At 38.8% G+C, this 25,304-nt stretch overlaps 1 protein-coding gene across 1 annotated transcript in view; it reads left to right on the forward strand.

Annotated features, from left to right (window-relative positions):
- Nucleotides 1-25,304, forward strand: part of LOC145447088 (uncharacterized) — a 48,280-nt gene that overhangs the window by 2,013 nt on the left and 20,963 nt on the right. Inside the window, exons 2-10 of the mRNA XM_080325510.1 lie at nt 2,737-2,887; nt 2,942-3,075; nt 3,689-3,768; nt 3,842-3,910; nt 10,649-10,717; nt 16,909-17,059; nt 21,121-21,173; nt 22,213-22,324; nt 23,029-23,393. Coding sequence (XP_080181636.1) covers nt 2,737-2,887; nt 2,942-3,075; nt 3,689-3,768; nt 3,842-3,910; nt 10,649-10,717; nt 16,909-17,059; nt 21,121-21,173; nt 22,213-22,324; nt 23,029-23,393 — 1,184 coding nt within the window. The remainder of the gene's footprint in view (nt 1-2,736; nt 2,888-2,941; nt 3,076-3,688; nt 3,769-3,841; nt 3,911-10,648; nt 10,718-16,908; nt 17,060-21,120; nt 21,174-22,212; nt 22,325-23,028; nt 23,394-25,304) is intronic.

Genomic DNA, 25,304 nt, shown 5'->3' on the forward strand with positions numbered 1-25,304 from the left:
AGCTGGATATTGATCTTAATTGAGAGACTGGGAGAATTTCATTTGTATATCTGAATAGTACATTCACATTGAAATGAACCCGAATATGTTAGGCTTACGATTACCCTTGACGAGTGTGAGCCGAAAATATTGGGGTTTCTTTCGATACGAATGTACTATCGTACTCAATTTCGGTAAAAGCTTCATCAGCGACTGCCGTATATATATAGTATAACTCGAAAGTGTTTTATGATGCATCGATCAATCGGCTACAATTAAAAATCGAGCGCATTGTGGATATCCGCGAACTGTAGCGAAGTTCAATTCATTTGTTTGAGTGTCGATTGTCTCGTGGGATTACAAAGCAATTGTCGAGGTATTGTAATATTTCGATCGCGCGGTGTACGCCGTCATAAACTCGCGCTCTCGCAGTCGAGAGGGGTCGAAATTGTTTCTATCTGTCGCGTTTCCTTGACCGAGTCAGTTTTGGCCCACATCTCCGTATCTTAATTTGGGTCAGTATACTATTCTACATTTTCCTGATATCCACGACCGGTCGCCGACCTTATAGATTGTTGACTTTAATTATTACTTGACAGGCTTTATCCTGGTCAGTGTGTATGTATAAGCTATGAAGTTATGGTAAAACTGCCGTTTAGCTACAATGCCTAGATTAGTGGATAATATCACTGCTATTAACATGTTCTGAAATCCGTAGACCGAAAATACACGTTTCATAAGCGAGATCCGAGTACGGTGCACTCCTGCGACAGTGTAAATACGCCCCAACGAGCGCATTAGGTCAATCGGAAAGAAAGTACATGTATTGTCCTACTAACTCAATAAAAGCAAACGAATCCCAAATTGTTGACTGTCGTAGGGTAAGATCGATACCAAATCTTGATTGCCTTGGTCACATGCCGCACAGTTGATATTGTTAAGAGATTGCATAGCGCCAAGTACACCAAAAGCCAAGGGACTTCACTCGACTAATGCACTCATAAAATGCTACCTCTTCCCCGATTCCTTCGGAAAATACGAACCATATCAAGTCTTGCTCTATCTTGAACAGCTAAAATTATGTCTGAAAGCGACTAAAACAAACAGCATGCAAAAACCATTGTCTTAGAACCGTACGGAATAATCCACTATGGTAGATATACGCACATTGAACTCCTTGCGACCGATGAGATGTGTGAAGATAAATTATCAAGTGTGTGCTGATAACTCTCGATAAGACGCGCTAAAAAGTCTATATAATATTATATGCATGTATTCTTGCTATGGTCGTTGTGATGAACGATAGCAGTTGTATCCTAAATTATAGAACTAAACTTTTTTAATGAGGAAATATCCGAAAAGAGGGGGGTACTTACGCAACGGGGGCATGAATCCAAAAGATATCTGACGAATTCGACAGTTTGGTTGAACGTAATTACGTGAAAAGTATCGATAAGTATTTTCAAGATATTTTTTGAATATGGCGTTCCAGCTGTGATTTGTGTACCGTGGAAATATTATGCGAGCATGTGCCGGTATGCATGATATCAATACCGCGTTTTAAAGTATACTCCGACATGGCGACCATTGTCTCGAAATCCCGAGGTGCAAATCCGTGCGCGTATCGGTTTTGACTTTTTGTCGTTTTACCAATCGCAACCTTATGGTGTTCCCATGGTATGAATATTTACACGTCCATAATAGAGATGCGCTTAGGGAGATTACAATCGAGTGAGCCCGTCTTGATGATTTGTATAACGCGACTTCCCTTTTAATATGGCAAATCCGATTACAATTTTGTGCAGCACAAATTCGCCAATCCATCCCCAAGCCAGCACGGGACAAAGGATTTCGTACTTATTCCGACCTAATAGACTAGTCCGAGAATAAATCCCGCTAATCTAGCTCAATAGTGAACGCCCGTGGAAAGATAGATGGGCAGTGCCTTCGCAGTTCGGATATTAATTACGATACGGATATTGCGTGGTATTTGCAATGAAAATATTCATAAACTTACGTAATTGAACGGACTGATGAAGGTATAGGTATAGAAATGAATATGAATACAATATTCAATTGTATTTTGAAGTTCTGCAAGAGTGTTTTCTAGGGCAAGTTTTTGTTGCAGTCAAATCCGTGGAAAGTTGCACTAAAAAGTTTCATTTATGGACAAGTTCCTTGAAATTATCAGGGTATGAGACACTCGAATCGATCCGTATCCAAGGCGCTGTAGCAAAACGCAGTGTTGACAACTTCAACAAAATCAATAACCTGAAAAATTGACCCAGTGAAAATATAATTTTCAGCGTTCTAGCCTGGATGTACGTCAACAATCAGAAAGAACCTCAAATTTAAACGACAGTGAAATTATCAAACGATCCATTTACAGATAGTGCCAAATATTTCCAAAAAAAGTTAGTTACATTAAATATTGAAAAAAAAAACTTCCAAAAAGTTTCATGAAAAAAATGGCGAAAAGTTGCAATATACGAATCATCCAAACAGCTTAAGACACCATCCTACACAACTTCTGAGTATTTAGGAAGCTGCCGGAAGCTGTAAAAAGAGTTGGCAAAGTTGCCAAAACTTGCCCTAGTTATCACCGTTCTGAAGTGACAGTGTATAGCACTAATATGTCGAATTCGGCCGATATTATTTATCAAAATATGGTGATACTGATGAGTCCACGGTTAAAGCGTTTTTTGATGCCATCTTGCGAAAATTAACAAAATCTAATCGCTGAATATTATCGTTTAGTTTTCATGAACGATCAAACCTCGATATCGTCTCGCTACCACGGATTTAGCGATTGGGATAAGAAGCAGCCCCGTGGCGGATCACATACCGCGGACGAAAATCCAGCGACGTGCGGCCAATCCCACGCAATAGCGGAAGACTCGGCTCACAGGTATAATTTTATAGACGCAATTGCTGACATCGGGAACTAACACGACTGATTCAGAAACTCGCCTGATAGCAAGCAAGAGAAGCCTGCAGAATTTCGTCCGATGCACGACGCCCAGGACAGACAAGGCTTAGGGAAGCGCAAATATCAAGATCACGAAGTCTCTCAAAGGGAACATTCGCCCGACAAAGGTAAGCCGCCTTTCCGTCTGTATAGTGATTGTTCGGACATCCCAGAGATCAAAGAGTGATTTTCTATGCCTCGCCCTGTTTACAGTCGACAATGCTGCATTGAAAATAAAATCGCGACTCATAATATGATATTGCCATAATCACTTGTAAAGATTCGTAATCAGAGAAGTAGTAATCGTCGGTGCTCAAGTAGAAGTAGAAAGAGTGTTGTATATTTATGCTCGAGTACAAGTAGAAGTAGTTATTTCTGGTTAAGTGAAAAATTGAGTGTTTTAAGCCTGGTTTTGCTTAAAAATTTTTGGTGACTGTTTTTGGGAGTAGAACTCAAAATCGAAAAATCGAAAAATTTGAAAATCTCAAAATCTAAAATCTAAGGTTGAATATATATTCATATTGAAATAAACCCGAATATTTTCGGCTGACATTCGTCTGCGGTAATCTTCAGAAACCAGTAGAGAATTGGAAAGAACGTATACCAACAATCGTATCACCAAATATGACGTAATTCCAAAAACTTGAAAACTAAAATTTAAAATCATGGGGTTCATTGACTTGAAAACGGACCCAACCGTCCGAGTATTTCGACCTAACTAAAGACGCGGTATTTTTATAGAGTCTGTGAGCGACAAGGAGAAGAAACTCACGGAAATGATCGATCAGCTGAAATCTCTAAAAGAAAAGCTCATGTCCAAGGTAAGAAACGCGTCATCGCGCGCGTTCGCCATATTGTTCGTAATTTCTAAACCGAAAAATCCCGTGTTCACAGGACGACAAACCGGCCGACTCGCCGGCGGCGATGCAGCACTTGGAACTGGCCCGTCAGCAACAAGATCAGGTGGGCTGCCGTTTTAATAAACTGTGCACCTATAACTCTAATTCTGGTCTAGCTTGAAAACAAACTGTAGCTATGATTCTAATTCAAATGTAATTTGGAAAAGTTGGGGTTTCTGGTCGATGTGAACAGTGTCAGACTTTTCTTTACCTATAATTCGATACTTGAGAGATATTATAGCTAAGTTTACTCGCTATGGAATAGGCCTACTCAATTCGCAGATGAGCCTAACAATAATTGCTTTTCAAACGTGTTTGTGAGTTATGCGCGTTTGTTTAGTGACACCAAACATTTGTACAATGATACGTGTTATGAAGATAGATAAGAATATAGGAGTCTATTGTCGCTAACTCCTTATCCTGGCCGGTTCGTATTAATCGTATAGCTGTAGCATGCATAATTAGGGATGATATCCGTTTCGGGAAGGGCGCGCGCAATAACACGATCTTCCACGGGATAAGAATTAAAGGAGAAAGTAATATCGGCTACACCCGCTTGATAACAAGATTCATTACAGCCAAATAACAATAGCTTCCTTTTGATGGCGGCTTATCTATTTTAATGATGGCCAGTTAATTTTTAATTGTGAGAATGCCGATTATGGATGAGTGTTGATTTTAACGATTTGAGTGGGACAGTACTGAGTTTCTGCGTTTTTTGCGACTAAAATTTGTATTTTTCCGAGTAGAATTATCGTTTTGACGCTGCTTTCGCAGCAAAGGGCTACGCGTGTTCATAAAAACGACATTTTTGGGTAGTGTCACAGTGTGTTATGACATAGTAACGGCAGATAAGAAAGTATTGTAGGTACGGAACAGCAGTATGCGATTGAATTATCTATTATATAAAAAGTTTCCGTCAATTTTCCACCACTTTCTGACGATAATCCATGTCGACTGTCAGCCGAAAACATTAAGGTTCATTTCAATATGAATACACTATTCAATCGTACATTGAAGTTCTGTACCTACAATAAGATTCTCAAAGTCGACCTAGAATCGAATAGCCAAGAAAATAAAAAAATAAAAACGATACGCGCATCTCATGAAAACCCGGAAGCCTCTGCGTATTGTTTTGCCCGAGCAGAAACCATCCATTGGATACAGAGTTGCATCACAATACAGTCCAAGTCTTGCAATGTGGCGTCACAATCGGTTTCTTTTCGATGGCCGAGTTCTGATTCTTACTCCGAAACTGTTTATGCTGTTTTGATGTCTGGCCAATCTTGCTTTATAGAAAGCACTGTTTTCTAGCTGATTCCATTATACTATAGCTGACTTAGGTTTATTCATTGTGCGGTATTAGAAGAGCTCAACAATCGAGAGGGGATTTTAGCAGAGATAATGTCTATTGTTGCGTTTACATTGGGCAAAGTCTTTGTTTCGAGTCAGCCATCGTCTTTGAAGGTAATTTCATTCTTTGGACGCGCTAAGTGCTTTTTCGCGCATTTGTTAGCATGACGTAACCGAAGACTTTTCATCGGGTTGAGTAAATAATGGCGACTTCAATTACCAAAATAGAGGGCCTAGAAAACACAATGATACTTTTAACAATATTGACCACGGTCTCGCTTTGCAATCGATACAACCCATATTTCGGGCGCGCTCTGCAAAAAGCGCGCAACAATTAGTGGCTAATTTACTGACAAGCCTGCGCGTTACTGCACAATACCCTCGCCACGTAGCAATAAGAATGCTTGAGAATGCTTCTATTGTTGTTGATTGCTGATGTACTAGGTTCTTTTCAATTCTGTGCTAGTTGCTGACGCTTAAAACCCTGACGAGTGTCAGCCGAAAATATCCGGGTTTTTGTATCAGTATGAACGTATTTTCGACTGTGAGCAAGATTGTGTGTAAAATGTACATGAATTTATAACACAGGTGTGAGGTATTTCAAAGAAAACGCTTGTTTAAATCATGTATTTTCATTGTTTTTCGTGTATTTTTCGGCCATGATCTCCTGTCGTCGAAAATAACATCTAAAATAGCACTCTTTTGATTAAAAACGGCGATTTTTGATGTACAAAGTTCTTTTCAATTCTCTGCTACCTGCCGACGATTACCGCTGACGAATTTCAGGCAAAATATTCGTGTTTATTTTAATACTGGATATTAATACACGTGCTTTGTTATAAGTGCAACCCGGCGTAGGATAACTACGTGAGCCAAATGCAGCAAATATGTTTTGATAATTGTGGTCTCCATATAACATACATAGTTACATACAAGTCAGATCGCGTTTAGTACACAGACGAGACAAATGCATCAGCTGTCTGCAGCGTTGCGTGTGGCGCGCCATCTCTCTTCCAGTCGATATCAGTTCGTTGCACTCAAGACGCGTATGGCTTTTGTTCTCGCAATTATATGATTTTCGCTTGAAAACCTGTCGGTTATTTAGCCACTGCGGACCAAATTGCGTTGTTTTGCTTTCGCCGGCCCTAAAACCAGTAAAAGTTTTCGCCGAAATCCGTTGTTTGCATTGTGTTCCTTTTGTTAAGACTTCCCGCTCCCGTCCATTAGCGTTACAGCAGGGTTATTGCTTTACAATAATAGCCTAATGTTTTTTGAAACGATAGTTGATGGGACTATGCACTATTCGGTGTGATGAATGGCCGACTAAGAAGCGATATAAATAGCCTTGACGTCGTGTGTATACTGGTTTATTCTCTTCCTCGTCTTCGACATTTTTAGTGGTTTTCACGATCGGGTAGTGGGTCAGAGATGGGCATTGGGCAACTAGGAAATTTTCAGATTTTCCAAATTATACTAGAAATAGAATTATCACCACACAGTTTTTCTCCAAATTATATTATATTATATTAGGAATAGAATTCGATTCTATTTTGAAACACTTTTGCTAATGTAATAATGTTTTTCTGTCTATTATGAGGAAAAACAGTGTCTCGTCGTGAATTGTCGACGATTTCATCATAGCGACGCAGGGCCCTGAGTTCCGACCAGAAAATTTACAGCTTTTAGAAATTGAATTAGAATTCTAATTTCAATTGAATTTGAATTTGAACTGAATTGAATTCTAATTTGAATTATCTAGGAGCCTTTGTGGTAGAAAATCGCCGTTGTTACGTCATATCACCCAACATCAGGCGATGTCGTAATTACGATGACAGAAATGTGCGTTTCTCATCTCTGCTTCCTTGTTGAGTCATTTTTTCCTTGTCGATTCGATAATGGAATTAGTTCGACTACGGGACACATCAAATCGAGGGACAAAAGTATAGTGTACAATTGAAACGTATCTTCATATTGGACAAAACCGAGATATTTTTGGCTGACACTCGTCAGGGGTAATCGTCAGTGGTAAGTAGAGAATTGGAAAGAACATTGTGTATCAACAACGGTATCACCTAAGAAGCACTGTACCTTCACACGTTTAGTATAGTTGCGAAATAGTCTCGTGTTGGTAATTGTTTTCTGTCTGGTTGCGCGCACTTTAGTAGCGTTGCAATACGATAGTCTTGCTTATATACCGTGGCGATTGTTCTTTTGTGTCCTCATAAGAGGCGGGAAGACAATTTTAAATCGTCTATTGTTCGTCTTCAGAAGGCCTGCTCATTGGGCCCTTTCCTCGCCATTTCCTTGTACTAGGCTGTTTGTTATTGACTCGACTAGCTGGGTAATGTTGTCTTGAGACGCACAAAAGATACTTCTTCGTTTTCTCCACAATAGAACTCTTTTTTACCTGCTTTTCGGCTTGTTTTGTTACGCGCATTGTGCTGGCTGTGCATTGAACTCGCCAATCGTGGTAATACGATAAAATTACTGAGAATTGAGACGACTGTTAGGACAATCATCTTTAGTCGGATTACCGGCCTCGGACTAATAAACCCCTTCCTGCTAACTTGGTATCCGTGCAAAACTGCATAGCCTGATTCGCGTACGTAACACTTATATAATTGTCCAGGCCCTGAATCTGATGCTTATATTTATAGTAGATACCGCACAGAATAGTATAGTTGCGGACGATTACCCCTGACCAGTGTCAGCCGAAAATATTCGGGTTTATTTCAATATGAATATAACATTCAATTGTGCATTGAAGTATCGTATTAATGCCAACACCATTAAATTTGACTTGATTTATTTATACTGAATCGTTTCCATAGTGGTGTGGCCAGTTAACCAAGAGCAGGCCTCGGCGTATCTCGTGTTGTTATTACGCGAGCTTACAGCTTTTGGGTTATTATTGAATAGTGCATTCCTATCGACATAAACCCGAATATTTTGTCAACAATCGTATATCAATGTTCTTTTTACTTCTCTATTAGTTGCTGACGTTCACCGCTGACGAAAATATACGGGTTCCTTTCAGTATGAATATACTATTCAATTGTATGTTGAGGTTCAGTACCGCCAAGAGCCCTTTCGGTGTTCGGGTATTGAAATTTTACTGAAGATTCGTAATGAATCCGTTAGCGATTAGGCCCATTTCAATGCCTATTCTCCCTTTACCTCTATTTCTCGACAGCGAACGTGGTCGGCGTATCATTATTTCGCGACTCGTGTGACGCAATATCTATTTTATTTACAAATGCGCTAATTTGATTAAAGAACGAAATTGACTTGAATTCGTGCCAATATCTTGACGACATAACTGGTCCGTGCAGCGTGCATGAAGCGACAATTTCTGTATGCATGCATCCATGTATGTATGCATGGTGAAGACCTACAATTTTGTGTGAAAGTTACAATATCATGCTCTGTATGTGTGTCAGTAATCCTATCTCAAAATCGTGATAGCATCTAGGACACTTTGAAACTTATCGTGAAATATTGAGGTTGAATGTGTAAGGTGTATTTATGATTGAATAATGTATTCGTATTGAAATCAACCCGAATATTTTACGCTGACACTCGTCAGGGGTAATCGTTATATCTACACATTTTTCCAAATTAGATTAGAATTGCAATTGTAGCTGCACATTTTTTTGATATTATATTAGAATTATGCAGACTGAATTAGCGAAATCTTGGAAACTCAATGAAGTTCAGTTCATATCAATTCAGAGTTCATTGTCTCTATGCAAATATCTGTACACCGAACTTGTCTCGTTTCGCACTATATAGTTCTCCTGTAGCATTTTCAGGAAATCCAGAAATTAGATTAGAATTAATATAACATACGATTCAATTATGTGCTCTACCTTCAAGAGTATCTTTAAATATGTCTATGATATGGACGCATGCGCTGCAGAGTAGAGACGGCGAGAACGTTACAAATGTTCCGCTACCATTGTAAACCAAGCTTGAGCTAAAGTTGCCAGCACCAACGCGTCGTCTAATTTATCTCGGCTCCCTTTGTACTTTTGTGGCATCCATCATTTGCGCGTAAAAGCGATCGTGACATACGATGCTGCATCGAAGCGCTGGTTTGAAGGGCGACAATGCCGATTTACGAGGATAATGAATAATACATGTTCGGAACAAAAGCGTACAACTTGAAAACGCGTTACACATTGTATTCTACTGTGCTTTCAATTATTCAAAACTTTCTACCGCCATCAAGTAATGATTTATGCGTCTCTTTAGTTATCCTTAACGGAGCGGTACAACCCGCGTGCAATCATAAAGCAGAAGTAGTTATTTCGAAACGCGCAATTTTCTGGCATTGTCACCGCAAAAACGACTTCGGTACATTTGACTTGTTTTTGACATGAAACGGTCTACATAAACTTTACGACGGAACTATTCTCCTCAATAAAACCCTTATCAGCATAACTATATGTATTCGTGTTACGGGTGCATCAAAGATCCCACAACGTGAGTCTTCGTCGTACGGTCACGCATGAAAGGGGCGGGGCTAGTCTCGCGTCAGCCGCGTTCGATTTTTTGCAAATTTCGATGTCCGCGATGCGATATTATGGAGAGTCGCGTGGTTGCTCGTTATCAATGTACCAATCTTACATGCAGAGTTCCAGATAATCATATTCACTTGAAATTCCAACTTGGAAACAAGGAAGTGTAACAAAGATCAAGTTAAATTCATATTAAATCATTTTGCGGCATGCGGTATGAATCTGATTCAGAATATTTAGAAGCATCCTAACATATCGTATAAACCAGATTCAAGTTCAGATACGTAGTCGCTGCATGCGGTGTAAACGTGTGCAGGTCGCTGTAGGTCTCGCCATCATTATCCTACTAATCCGTTACCTTTACGATACTGTCAAGTGTGCGGTGGTCAATTAGAAGAAGTTCATGCGGGTACGCGGAAATTACCCTCAAATGCATTGTTATGAACAATTGCTCCTTACGTAAGAACAATGGACGATGAAATCCGTCTGTTTACGTTGCACGGATAAAGGAAAGGGATCGCACTTAAGATGACTTTCAGACACTCGCGACCGTCACTTGAAGTTGAGATTATATTGGGGAAATCAATGCGACAATAGTCTTTAACGGTGTTGACTTCCTTCCAATTCTAAGGTGTTGCAACAGTCTCAGCTTTACAATTGATATATATTGGTTAGCATTGACAACGGATGTACTACACATATTTGGAACGAGGTCGCTTGTTAAAGCTTTTCTTAATCTTTGTATATTTATGACGGCTCAGTATAGTAGAGCTGGTCTGTGATTACGGCAGTATAGTATAGTACACACTAAACAGTATTGTAGACACCTTCAACCGTGCGATATGAAACTGTATTATGACTTGAAAGTTCTATTTGATACGCTAAAATATTGTGCTAATTTCGCGGTGTAAACTCCGGATAATTTTCAGATCGCACGCCAACAACAGCAGCTGTTGGAACAGCAGCACCGAATCAATCTCCTACAGCAACAGATTCAGGTAAGCTTCCCTTTTCTAGATGCCGCGCTAAACTGAAAATTAGCCCGTGCAATCTGGAAGACGTGAATCGCAATTTACGCGGATGTTACTCACATGTTTCTGTACAAAACATTGCAACAACAGAGGCATGGTTTGTTTTATCACATCTTTACATCATATGCGTTGTGGCTATTTCGTTCATTCCAGAATCCACTGTGTCACGTCGCTGCTGTATCAGTTTATTATTAAGAATTTCATCATTTCAATGCACCACAAGACTGCGATACAATGAAAAGATAGGAAGGTGTCGAAACGGCCTGGAGTAGTCTTTGAAATCAGACACCTTACGAACAGTTCTGAAGTAATGCTTTGTGGTGAACTATATATCTTGATTTTATTATCGGTATACAGTAGTGTCCTGAATCAGGCGATTGTCAGAGCTGATTTTTCGGGATGTTATATTTTCGAATTATTCAATTCGTGTGCGTCGTTTCTCTTAAACCTGAGCTCAGCGCTTAAGTACGCAATTGAATGATAATTTTGTATTGTAATAAACCCGAATGTTTTCGATTGATAACGGTTGATTGTTGATGTACTAAATTCTTTACTGGTTGCTGACGATTGCCCCTGACGAGTGTCAGCCGAAAATAGTCGGTTTATTTCAATACGAATATGTTTTTCAATTGTATTTTTAAGTTCTGTAAATCCAAGAGTTTCTTCAAATATTTTTTACTTGATAGAGCTGGTATTTTTCTCCTTATCGAGACTAGGTTTTACATTTAGGAAAGTTACGGACGTTATTTTCACTTTTAAGGCTTTATCACTTGAAAAGTGCAGCACGGGTACACCCAAATTCTTTAATTTCGTGATATTTGCGAGATTTTGATGATTAATGACCTCCCTTCATTACACTGGCAACGCATAGATCGATTTAAATAGATTTTATAGGATTTATACCCAAGATATCCTGAAATCTGTCTCCACGATGCAACAGAGAGGGCCTTATCTCGAAATGCATCGAATAGAGTCGCATTTCCCACAGCGTAGGATATCAGAACGCGCCCAGGGAGTGCTTCGCACAATATTTAATGCGTTTAGCGTGTCGGATGCTGCTTAAGATACATTTACGTGTTACACATTGTCATAAATCCGTGTATATCGTTATTGGCTTTTGCCGCCTTGATTTTATATGGAACGATTTTGTTTCGAAATCAATACGAAGCGACAAATTAATTGCGAGATCTCGCGTCGTATCTTTGAGGCTGAAACGCGATTCGTGTATCGACAATGAAACGCGTATTTTCCCATGGCTTCCCACAGATTTCACGGGGAGATATTGGCTCGTACAAGGGGGTGGGTATATGCGTTTTCAAACTTGCCAATTATCTCCTCTTTCTTGAAATCTTATGGCAGTTACGTTTCGCGTGATTGGTCGCGTATCATGCATTTTTTTCACTAAAAGCTTTATACTCGGCAATGGATTTAAAATCATGTGTTTAATTATATGGCTTCGGTGTAGCAAAAAAGTGTCTCCTGGAATTTACGGCGAGTTTTTTGTTATTAAAAGTAAATTTTCGTGATCGGACGACATTTAACTGGTTCGTATAGTTAATTGAGATGATATACCGGATGAAAGGATTTATTTTTTATGAGTGGTCCCTCCGTTTAGGTTCATGGAAGTCAAAAATTTGCAAATTTTGGAATTAACATTTTTTTTACATAGAATAAACATTTTGAGATAAAAAAGCACCCAAAAAATTGCACTGTAAATTTTTTCCTGGAAATACCAAATTTTCACCAAAGTTCGAATGTCCACGAAAGCGCATTGTGTTCAAATTTCTAAAAGATTGCGTATGTAGTCTAAAGTTATTGGTGTATTGCTGATTTTCTATTTCGATGTGTAGCCTATCCCCTTAAATGCATTTTGGCTCCATATTCTATCTTGTCAATTTACCTCAGTCCGGTAAATAACAACATGAAATAGATATTTATTGAATAATTTGGTAATGAAGTATTCTTAACCCGAGTTCGATGGGGGTAATGCAGCAGGAGTCGAATTGATTTTCAGTAAATTTCCGCTCATTCACGCTGGTAGCTTTGCGGATAGCGATTTACTCATAAAATCACGACAAGAAGCAACCCAAGTAGAAGAAACTATTTCCAGATGTGCGAACTTAGCACAACAATCGGCTTTCTGCGAAGCGAAATTTAGCATACAATGTCGGGAATTTTTCAATGTTCGTGTCATTTGATTAGCGCGTGACAGTTTGGTATTGTTGCTATCTCGCGCTCTCTTTCAAATGACATCAAAGCATCATGATCGTTGCAGCAGTTTTTCCAAATTGGATTGGAATTATTGAATTCACTAAAACTTGGAAATAGAATTTATTTCCGATTTATACAGTAATGCAACAAAAAACAAGTTCACTACTCATCAAATCGTTTCGTTTCGCACTATACAGCTCTCTTGTTGTAATTTTAGGAAACTTCAAATTATATTAGAATTAGACCTAATTAGTGTAATGATTTCGTCCAACCAACGATAAATCTAAAGATTAGATATCACCTTTCTGAGCCACCTTCGAGCAAGCGTATTGTTTCGACGCGAACCTCGAAAATTTCGCACAAAACGTGATTTGGAACACGGCGCGGCGATCAGGTCGCAAAAAATTAACAACAGAATCGTGCCGCGCGCCGATGAATTTTCAATTTCTCAACGCGAAATATTCCACACGTCAAGAAACCCGAGCTTTTGTCTCCAAAAATCAATCGCGCGATGCGTTTCTGGTGCCAAATTACGTCATGGCTTTGAGCGCGAACCGCGCCGATTAACCTTATACGGTGAAAACAAACGGAACGTAAAACAATACCATAACTCTTGTTTTACTGCGGTATTTTTAGACTGTGAGCGTGTAAGCGTTTTTATCTCCGTCTCAAGGCCGTATATTTTCAACCGCGCACCCCTTATTACTAACTCCGGCATTTCCATTGACTTATTAACGCACGCAAATTGCCCGTAGTAAAACTATTGTGTCACGCTCGTCAAGATAAAACTTCAAATCGACAGATAAACAGACATCTGTTACACGGGATTACGTAGGCATCAGCTTTTGGCGCAATGTCGTCACTGGTGAGCGTGTCATGCATTTGAAGAGTTAGGATTTTGCGGAATCGTACAAGGTGTGTGACTATGTACTGAACTGACTATCATGTCTCGGGATTAGGAATTTGAAGTTTCGGGTTGTTGATGAATCGACATTCAAGTCACCATCGTGTTTCATGTATGACTTTATTTTATCAGCAAACATGAAAAACTAGTTAATTCTAGTTGTATAATTAACGAATTACCAGTGATCTAATTGTAATCTAATTTCTGCTTCATAAAAATGCCACAGGGTCTGTACAAGCCATTATTACCGGTAATTCGATTTTGAAAAGGCTGTGAAGTGTGTAGCTGTAATTCTAATTCTAATTTTCTCATTGGTCCGTCTCCGGTATAGGGTTCCGAACTTCTGATAAAAGTTTATTGTGAGTAAGCTTCATACTAAGTGACAATAAGACTCCTTGTTGGGTTTCGGGCCTGCGTGCGGTTTTATTTCCGCATATCGGCGATTTCTGTCTTCCTTTACCGCGCGTGTTTATAAAAGTCGCGCGCTGAGCTTGTCCTGGCTTTGGATTACGGACCGCAACTTTGCCGCGCGTTGTAGTTATCAGATCGCGCGTGGATGTAGGGCGGTTTCGACACGATCGGGGTGCGTCCGAGTATGTTGTACAACGCCCGAAACCCTCCTGACATCAGATCTGGCCAAAGCAATTCTCTTTTGTGCCGAAGTAGAAGTAACGATTCGCAGAAAGTAAACAAGTAACTATTCTAGACTTTGTTTTGCGTAAAAATTGAAAGCGTTCCACTAGAAATGAAGTAGAAGTAGAAATAGTGGTTTGAAAATTCCGAGTTTGAACATTCTGAATTCGTCATAAAAAATATGTTTTTTCTTCTTCAAAAACGATGCAAAACAAATTTTTACGCGATTCCAAACCGTAGAAGCGAAGTTACCGTATTTGAGTTTTCATTTGTAATTCTGGGACTAATTTCCAGACTAATTTTGCGAATCCGAAATTTTCACCGGCGATCACTTCGTTTCCACCGCTTTGAAGCGAGCAAAAATTGTTAATCATCGTTCTTTTAGACAATTTAAAAATGTTATGGGGGTTGACAGTAAAATTTAAATTTTTTTTTTTCAATTCGGAATTCTTTAAAAAGTTACGTCATGAAGTTGACAATAATGATGATAATAATGATGACGACATAACTGGATAACAATCGGAATTGCGAGTATCGTACCGTTCGTACGTACGCACGCCCAGTCACAAGCATCCGGGCTGCGCAGAGTGTACAGATCAACGGTCAATTCTCACAGCGCTTTGTTCGTTTTGCTTGATCTGGTTTCGTTTCTATGACATGCGTCGTTCGATATCATGACTGCTGGAAATGTAACATCGTTTTGCATGGTTATTGTGCGTTACACGCCACGGTTTCGCTGGTGAATTATAAAATCAAATATTATTCAGATGTACAAAGGGTGTCGTGAAAAACAAATGCTGCATTTAGCGTCTGTCTTCGCCGTGAAATAATATGTTAATTCGCGCGATGCGCTTTAAAAAGTCACAACTTATCGATCTCCGTTGTGTGTCAGGCGTCCGTGTGGAACTTTTCTGACGCTATGTGCATCGAACCAGTAATTCTAATTCTAATCCAATCTTGAACAAACTGTAGCTATTATTCGAGTTGTTATTCAATTTGTAAACGCTGAAAATTTGTCAATTCCGGGCCCTGTACATCGTTACGATGAAAATATCGACAATTCACGATGATACACTGTGTTTGCGAAACTTTTTTCCTCATAATATAACATGATTACATTAGCAAAAGTGTTTAAAATAGAATGAAATGCTATTTGTGAAATCCATTACTGGCAAGCAAATTGTCTTGTCATCCGTATGTATAACTTAGTATGCAACTGCGTTCTACCTCGGAAAACTTCGACGCGGGTGGCTAATTTGCAGCGAGAAGATACATCACCGCGCTGTCATAGCAACCTCGTATTTTGGGGATAGGAAAATATAACAAATCGCGGACTTTTTGTGTTCGTAACAAAGACTTTGTCGAGTGCTGAAATTCGATGTTGTCTTACCAAAAGGCGCCGCGCAGGTGGTTCGTGCGGTTATCGCTGTGTTTAATCTGATCAATTTTCGTTGTATTCCAGGGCGGTCGAGCATGGTAAGGCGTAGGCTTTTACCTGCTGCCTCTTGTAACTAAGTTGTTGCATAGCAGGAGAATTGTAATACATTGACATTTTTGTTCTATACCCCATTGTACAAGCTTTGTTCTTATCAATGTTATTTCACCTGTTTCCCCATTCTTTCAAAACTAATACTTAGCCTCGTTCAAGGTGGCATTCTTTCATTGCCATACCCCGCGAAAATCGCAACCCCTGTGATATCAGACACGCGGAATTTGGCAACAAATGTAGGGTACATGCGATGGTATCAAAACACTGGGCTCGATATCATCAATCATATCATTTGTTAGCGGCCTTATAAAGCGCTGGTTGATAGCCTTTTATGGATTGCCGACTTCCTGGCTTCCTGTCGTGTGTTGTCGGCGATGTCTTTGTATTGCGGAGAGTTTAATTTGTCTATTGGCCGATGATATAGTGTGCAGCAGACTTGGAGTACCAAATTTTGGATTTGAAAAAAATAGTAATTACGGCGGCAAATTATTTCATTATACAATACAAATCTACCCACCGTAAATACTATGAGTTCAAATTCGAAATTTCGAGCATCAATAACTTCGCTTCTACTGGTTGTAATTGAGCCAAATTTGTTGTGAATCCTTTTACAGACAACCTAACAATATCATAGGGTAGCCATCAGTAAATTTGAAAAAAATTGATGTTTATTTTTTATAAAATCGACCCAAAACTTTTTTTCTCACAAAACAATGCTTCTATAGGTTGGAATTGAGCCGAAATTGGCGTGCTGCGTTATTTTAGGCAACCCAACAATTTTATCATGTATACGGTAAAATTTGATAAAAAGTAATTTTTGAACACCCTTACTGATCACGCTGTTTTTTTGCATAAGCTCTTAAATTTACTACCGCTTTTCGAAATTGGTGTGAAATTGAGTAATGTTTTTTATCTTTACAGAAATTCGTGAGCAACCATCAGGACCACCACGTCGGGAACCCTCTTTTACGAATGATGCCGTTCGCACCGGCCGTATCATCGAGCGACAGCCTGCTGTCGGCCGCGCAAAGTGGACTGCTGCCGTCTATCGCCGCGTATAAAGGAATGCTAGGTGAGTATTTGTTCGAATGACTTTTTTTGCCGGATTCCGGGGATTCACTGATTAAATTGTTTCAATTTTTATATAATAAATTCAAAATATGTAAACCCCAGTGCGTTCGCATCTACAATAAGGTGGAATCTATCCAAATTTGGTGTGCAGCGTTTTTTAGGCAACAGTTTCAACAGTGAATCCCCGGAATCCGGATTTTTTTTTAAACAACCCTACTGTACAATGTGTACAATACGTTATAGAGCCAGAGATGATAACGTGGATTAGATAAGTACATCGTTATGGTAATCGATTTGCTACCGACGTATTGATGAACTGTATCGTCATACGCTTAGCGTATGCTATATAATCTTTTCGAAACTTGAAAAGCATTACCGTTTCTTTATTGGTCTGTTCGATTAAATATACATTAACGCAATTTGTTTAGCTGTTGACTTTGCCTATTATATCACCGCATGACGTCAGATAAAGTGTCAACCATTAGTCTTATTGCGATTTTGACAATGGCGAATCCGTGGCAGAGCCGGACAACGTGAAAATTTCGACTTTTTCAGATCAGGATTAGAAATGTAGACACATTTTTCCCAAATTAGATTAGAATTAGAAGGACACCCACACATTTTTTTCCTAATCAAATTAAATTGAATTAGAAGGATATTTATCTACAGTTTTTCCCAAATTGGATTAGAATTAGAAGGATATCTACACAGTTTTTCACAAGTTAGATTAGAATTACAATGATATCTACAGTTTTTCTCCAAATTAGATTAGAGTTACAATGATATCTGCCCAGGTTTTGTCAAATTATATTAGAATTACAATGATATCTACACATTTTTCCCGATTAGATTAGAATTAGAAATACATCCACACATTTTTCCCAAATTAGATTAGAATTAGAAGGACACCCACACATTTTTTCCCTAATCAAATTAAAATGAATTAGAAGGATATTTATCTACAGTTTTTCCCAAATTGGATTAGAATTAGAAGGATATCTACACAGTTTTTCACAAGTTAGATTAGAATTACAATGATATCTACAGTTTTTTCCCCAAATTAGATTAGAGTTACAATGATATCTGCCCAGATTTTGTCAAATTAGATTAGAATTACAATGATATCTACACATTTTCCCGATTAGATTAGAATTAGAAATACATCCACACATTTTTCCCAAATTAGATTAGAATTAGAAGGACACCCACACATTTTTTCCCTAATCAAATTAAAATGAATTAGAAAGATATTTATCTACAGTGTTTCCCAAATTGGATTAGAAGTAGAAGGATATCTACACATTTTTCCCGATTCGATTAGAATTAGAAATACATCCACACATTTTTCCCAAATTAGAATTAGATTAGAATTAGCAAGACATCTACGCATTTTTCCCAAATTAAATTAGAATTACAATGATACCTACACATTTTTCCCGATTATATTAGAATTAGAAAGACATCTACACAGTTTTTCCCAAATTAGAATAGAATTACAATGATATCTACACATTTTCCCCAAATTAGATTGGAATTCGAAAGACATCTACACAGTTTTTCTCAAATTAGATTAGAATTGGAATGACAGCTTCATAGTTTTCCAGATTAAGTTACAATTAGAATTACTGAAACCGAAAATGCTCCGAAATTGAATTAAATCCCGAACTACGATGAATCAGATAAGAGTGGAATCTCATATGCACGCAGCAAATGTCTGTACAGCAATCATCGCTTGGTTTGCACTGTACAGTTTTAATTAGTTAACTGGAATCAACCTATAGCCTGATCGTATATGCAGCAGCCATACTGCGGCCTAGATTATATCGAAGCACGCAGACCGGTTCGGCGTCCTTGCGTAACCCAAACCTTTCGCGCGGCCATTGTCTCGCGATTTATAATTGATGAGCAGGCGAATTCATCGCGGTAACAAATGATAACTTGCATCCTCGCCGAACGGAAAAGACAACGATTTGTCATTCCCGCACACGCGCGCAAGCCCGCACAATATACTTCAACAACGGGGATCATTTATCAAACCAACCCATGCCTTCGATGTTGGATTTTTTAGGTTGATTAATATATTGATATTGAAATAAACCGTAATATTTTCGGCAGACATCGTCAGTGTTATTCGTCAAACTAGCAGAGAATTGAAAAGACATTGCGTGTCTAGTTATTGGAAGTTTTCTACCGCCAAGAGAAAGAGAAAAGTGGGTAGCGCATAGAGAAAAGTGGGTACCGCATAGAGAAAAGTGGGTCGCCAAAAATGTTTACACCAAAAATCACTGTGTTTGCCAATATCTCTTGAACCTCTTCAGCCACGACTAAGCCAATTCGCGCGTTTGATGTAACTCTTGGAATTAGACAATCTGATACGAAAATTTTAACCGTAGACCCTCGCGAACAAGAGATAATTGGGTTGCAAACATTTTTTTATACCCCAAAACCATTATCAGCCAATATCTCTTAGACAGCTCGTAACTCTTGGAGTTATACAATCTTGTCCCAAAATCTTAACTGTAGACCATCGGGAACATGAGATAACTGGGTTGCAAAAACTCTTTACACCCAAGAATCACTGTATTTGTCCAAATGTCCATATCTATGAACAGCTTAAGGTATAGATGCCGTGACTTTTGGATATCGGCTGGAGATCTCGGGATCGTGGCTGTTTTATCGGTATCGGTTTTATTGGTATCGGCTGTAAAATCGGATATCGGTCTTGCTCTAGTTTAAACTGGCGCTGAATTCATTGGAAGAAAGTTTGCTTGATATTTATTACCCCGATAACAGACGAGTCTAATAATTACCTTAGATCGGACGGCGGGCCCATCAATCATAATCTTCGCGTAGCGCTCCCATTATGCGCGCCCGTTTTTATATTCGAGTCTTTTCGGAAGAGAAACGGTCAATTAATCATATTGTACTTTCGTGGAGTCGCGTGCCGGGTTTTGTTTTTGAAGAATATTCCGCGGCTGATCCCGAGCAGGTGGACTTTATTCGCGGAACAATGGCGATCCGTCATATTGCTGACTGAAAGATTGGAGGATGTATCGCGAACGGTTACTCCTGGCCGTTTTGTACCGCACTGATTGTGCTTTTATCGTAAATGAAGAAGGATTGGTTCTGTAAATTGAACGCGATGCGTACGTGTGCGCGTATCGCCTTAAGATCCGCGTTATGATGACCAGCCTATTATATAATTCTAGTTCTAAATTACACTAATTATAGCGGAATACTGGTAATCTAGTTTTAATCTACTTTGTGAAAGATTTCTACGCTATGATTATGATTTTAATCTAATTTCTGGCTTCATGAAAAAGCTACGTAGTGCGAGACGAGCCAAGCTTGGTTTGAAGACGTTTGTCATTTATGATAATGAGAATAATTTCAATTTTATTTGAAAAAGCTGAAAATACGCAATACCGTTTGCATATCAGCTCAGTAACTATCGCGGAATCCAGCGACATTGCTAAGCTAATACAACAATTGTTATCGCCACGCGCATTCGATACCACACTATGTAAACACGCCCGATGTTATTCGTTGTCGATATCTTGAACTTTGAGCCTGATAGAGGCTCGCAATGTATTTTTACCGGGAGCTAAAAGTTGCACTGCGCTAATATATCGAATTCAAATGAATTGTATATTCATATTGAAATGAGCCTGAATATCTTCGGCTGACACTCTTCAGGGGTAATCGCCAGAGAATTAGAAAGAATATTGTATATCAACAATCGTATCTTCGAGTTGATTTCAATATGAATAATATACTATCAAACTGTGCACTGAAGTTTTGCACCTCCAAGTGTATAGAACATATTGTCGCGAATGCATGTGATCATAAATCGCATCAGCAATGTGTTGAACGCAGCGTCCGTCAGATTGATGACATTGTGAATTATGAGACGCGCCTTCTGCCGACGCCATTCTCATAATTTGTTTACCTCTGCAATTTCCTGTTATTGTTATTTGTTCTCCATTATCGCAAGATGTACTACGGAGATAGGGGAATATAGTTCACGATAGTATCGACTGCTAAGCAACTTTTCCCTTGCAGACCCGTACACGCAAATGCTGGCCGCGTCTGGATTTGGACTCAATCCGAACCAGGTAAGCACGAAGCGCCGATTGGTCATATCTTGGTACATACAGAGTAGGGCTGTTCAAAAATAACTTTTTTTTTGTATATTTTACTGGCAACTTGATGGAATTGTCAGGTCACCTAAAAAAGTAGAAGTAAAAGTAGCCAAAACAACTGAAAACTGTCAAGTAGTCTAGAATCATAACCACATAAGGAAGTAGTGCGAGTTAAATCTACTTGAAGTACTTTGAGAAGTAGAAGTACTACTACTTCGTCACTGACTAACCTCTGCATTGGGGCTGTTCAAAAATCACTCTATCCCAAATTTGACTGGCTACTTGATAAAATTCTCAGGTTACCGAAATAAAACTGCGTACCAATTTTGGCTCAATTCCAACCAGTGGATGCGAAGTTATTATAGTAGAAAATTTAGGATTTATGTAATAATAATATAAAATTTGATCAAAATTTGCAAGATACCCCATGAAATTGTTTGGTTGTCTGAAATATCGACGCACAACAAATTTGGCTTCTAGAACCGAAATTATTCATGTTCAAAATTTAGGATTTCAAAACATAGTATTCACGGTGGGCAGATCTAGAGTAAATAACAAAATAATTTGCCATTGTAAATACTATTTTGTCCAAATCTAAAATTTTGCACTCCAATAACTTCGCTTCTACTGGTTGGTATTGAGCCAAAATTGGTGCGCAGTTTTATTTAGGTAAACTAACAATTTTATCAAGTAGCCCGCAAAATTTGGAATAAACTAATTTTTGAACAGCCCTTATACAGAGGTTAGTCAGTGACGAAGTAGTACTTCTACTTCTCAAAGTACTTCAAGTAGATTTCACTAGCACTACTTCCTTATGCGGCTATGATTCTAGACTACTTCTACTTCTATTCGAAAGTTTTCAGTTGTGTTGGCTACTTTTACTTCTACTTGAGCTGGAATGCTAACTACTTTGAGTCGTCAACCACCTTTGCTGCTGAGGTTATACATTTTCTATCGAAACCACCGTTTTCAAAAGCCTACTCTAAGTCTAAAGTCGCGTGTCACTTTTCAGCACCCTCTCATGATGCCCCACCCGGGCGCCAGCGGCCTGCCCAACACGGAAATGTCCGGACTGGGACTCTTCTCGCAATCTCTGCCGTCTTCGCACCTGTCTTCAAGAGCAGGTAATATATAGAGGGTTATGGGGCTATTACCCCAACCGTTGTGCTATCGTAACAGTGTTAATGACCTGAAAAGCTCAAATATACATCTCTTTTGCGCCTGCTAGGTAAACGATTGCATGTTTCGCGTGCAAAATAATTTCGTGTTTCTGAATCATGTCTATTCCGCAAGTCTTTGTGACGATTTTAGTGAAATGCAGTACTAAAAATATTCGTACCCTTGTAAAACTTGTTTTCGATGCATAATTACGGCCGATTTTAGACTCCAGTGGCAGAAATAAAGTACTGTTGAAGCTTTGACTATCGCTGATGAAACATCGTAGCTCCTCTCCTATCAGCAATAAATCAATCATTCATTCGCACAGAAGTCTCGTGCAGTATCTTGAAGGCACGACATATTCATGTTGAAATGAACCCGAATATTTTCGGCTGTCATTCGTCAGGGGTAATCGTCAGAAACTAGTAGAGAATTGAAAAGAACATTGTTATACGATTGCTGATTAACAATGTTCTAATTGTCTGCCGGTCGCTGACTATTACCCCTGACGAGTGTCAGCCGAAAATATTTGGGTACTATTCCATGATATATCAGGGATAGTCGTCAGCAACTAGTAGATTAATAGTAAGGTTATGTATGAACTATCCTTTTGGAAGCGCTGTTTCGGAGATTCGAGACTTTTTCAAAAATGCGACCTTATCTTCAACAGCCCTGAAAGGTCCTCAGATCGCCTCCAAACCCAGCGTGTCCACATTGATCGACCAGTCCAAGCTGAAATCGGCGGACGCCGCAGACTCGATCTTCGCCACGTCGTCGAAACAAGGCCGCTCGCAGTACCGCAGAAACAGCGCGGCCAACTCGGCCGAGCAAAAGACCAACCACCGCCCGCGATTCTCGCCCGAACTGCAGCGCAACAGGCAAGCCAGCGCCGAGGAGGACGGCGGCCGGAAATCCGCGGACAGGAGACAGTCGCATTTCGATTATCAGAGCATCTCCAATTCGAGATTCTCGAAGAGCCCGCTCGAAGCGAGACAAGACGCGCGGAAGTCGCCGAAAAGCGGATTTCTCAAATCGGTGAGCTGTTGTTGTGATTATTACGGTAATTTAGCTTTGGGTGGGTACAGAATCTGACAACGAGAAATTTTCAGCGTTTTTAAATTAGATTAGAGCTACACATTTCTTTCCAAATTATATTACAATTAGAATGATAGTTCCAGTTTTTCCAAATTATATTACAATTAAAATTATAGCAACACAGTTTTTTTCCAAATTACATTCTAGCTAGAATTATAGCTACACATTATTTCCAAATTACACTAGCTTTAGAGTTATACCTACACAGCTTTTTCCTAATTAGATTACAATTAGAATAATAACTACACAGTTCTTTCCGAATTAGATTAGAATAAGAATGATAGCTACACATTTTTTTCCGAATTAGATTACAATTAGAATGATAGTTCTAGTTTTTCCAAATTATATTACAATTAAAATTATAGCTACATAGTTTTTTTTTCAAATTATATTCCAACTAGAATGATAAGCTACACATTATTTTTGAATTAGACTAGGTTCAGAGTTATACCTACACAGCTTTTTCCTAATTAGATTACAATCAGAATTATAGCTACACAGTTCTTTCCAAATTAGATTAGAATTAGAATGATAGCTACACATTTTTTTCCAAATTAGATTACAATTAAAATAATAGCTACACATTATTTCCAAATAGGACTTGATAAAGTTATGCATACACAGCTTTTTCCTAATTAATTTTCCTAATTAATCACAATTCCATTTGTGTGCCTTGGAATCAACTTTTATCAAAATACACCAACCAAAACTCTGTCAACAAAAGGAGTTCGTGTATCACCTAAAAATAGTACATTGAACGTTCTCTCATTCGAAATTTCATGCTGGTGACGTCATATTTTGTGATACGATTGTTGATATACAATGTTCTTTCCAATTCTCTACTAGTTGCTGACGATTACCCCTGACGAGTGTCAGCCGAAAATATTCGGGTCCATTTCAATATGAATATACTATTTAATTGTATAATTAGATTAGAATTGGTATGATGGCTGCACAATTTTTTTCCAAACTAGATTACAATTAGAATTACAGCTACACATTTATTTTCAAATTAGATTACAAGTAGAATTGTACCTGCACATTTGTTTCCAAATTAGACTAAATTTAGAGTTATACCTACACAGCTTTTTCCAAATTACATTACAATTAAAATAATAGCTGCACATTATTTCCAAATAGGACTTGATAGAGTTATACCCACACAGATTTTTCCTAATTAGATTAGAATTAGTATGATGGCTGCACAATTTTTTTCCAAACTAGATTGCAATTTGAATTATAGCTACACATATATTTTCAAATTAGATTGCTATTAGAATTGTAGCTACACATTTATTTCCATTTATTTCCATTCACATAAACACGAGAATGACAAATGTCTGTACAGCAAGCTTGGCTCGTTACGCATTATACAGTTCTTCTGCATAGCATTTTCAAGAAAACAGAACTAGAATTAAAATGAAAGCATAGACACGTTTCACGGATTTGATTAGAATTAGATCGCCGAAATCTCGTTCTAATGAGTCTAATTAGTAATTAGAATGACCTAGTCCTAGTCTGTAACACGCACTAACCAATTATGCCTAATATATTCAAAGTTATTCGTCCGTTATCACTTCCACGCAGCGCCAATGACAGGCCCATTAATCAAAACTCACGTAGGCTATACTTAAACTGTGCTGATTGGACGTATAATGCCTGTTAGTTAATGATTCTGCTATTTACCAGGAAGGCGTCTTAATATTCTTGCGCGGCCTGCGATTCTTACCTAGGCACCCGTTGGGAAATAGCACGGCACACCTTAGCCCACCCTTCTTACTCTGGGGGCTGACAGAAATAACTCACCTAGACCGCGTAGGCATAGTCGTACGGCTTGCGTGCGTCACAATA

This window comes from Botryllus schlosseri, chromosome 9, assembly GCF_051294905.1.
Source record: "Botryllus schlosseri isolate E-star chromosome 9, Bs_hap1, whole genome shotgun sequence".
Classification (NCBI taxonomy): domain Eukaryota; kingdom Metazoa; phylum Chordata; class Ascidiacea; order Stolidobranchia; family Styelidae; genus Botryllus; species Botryllus schlosseri.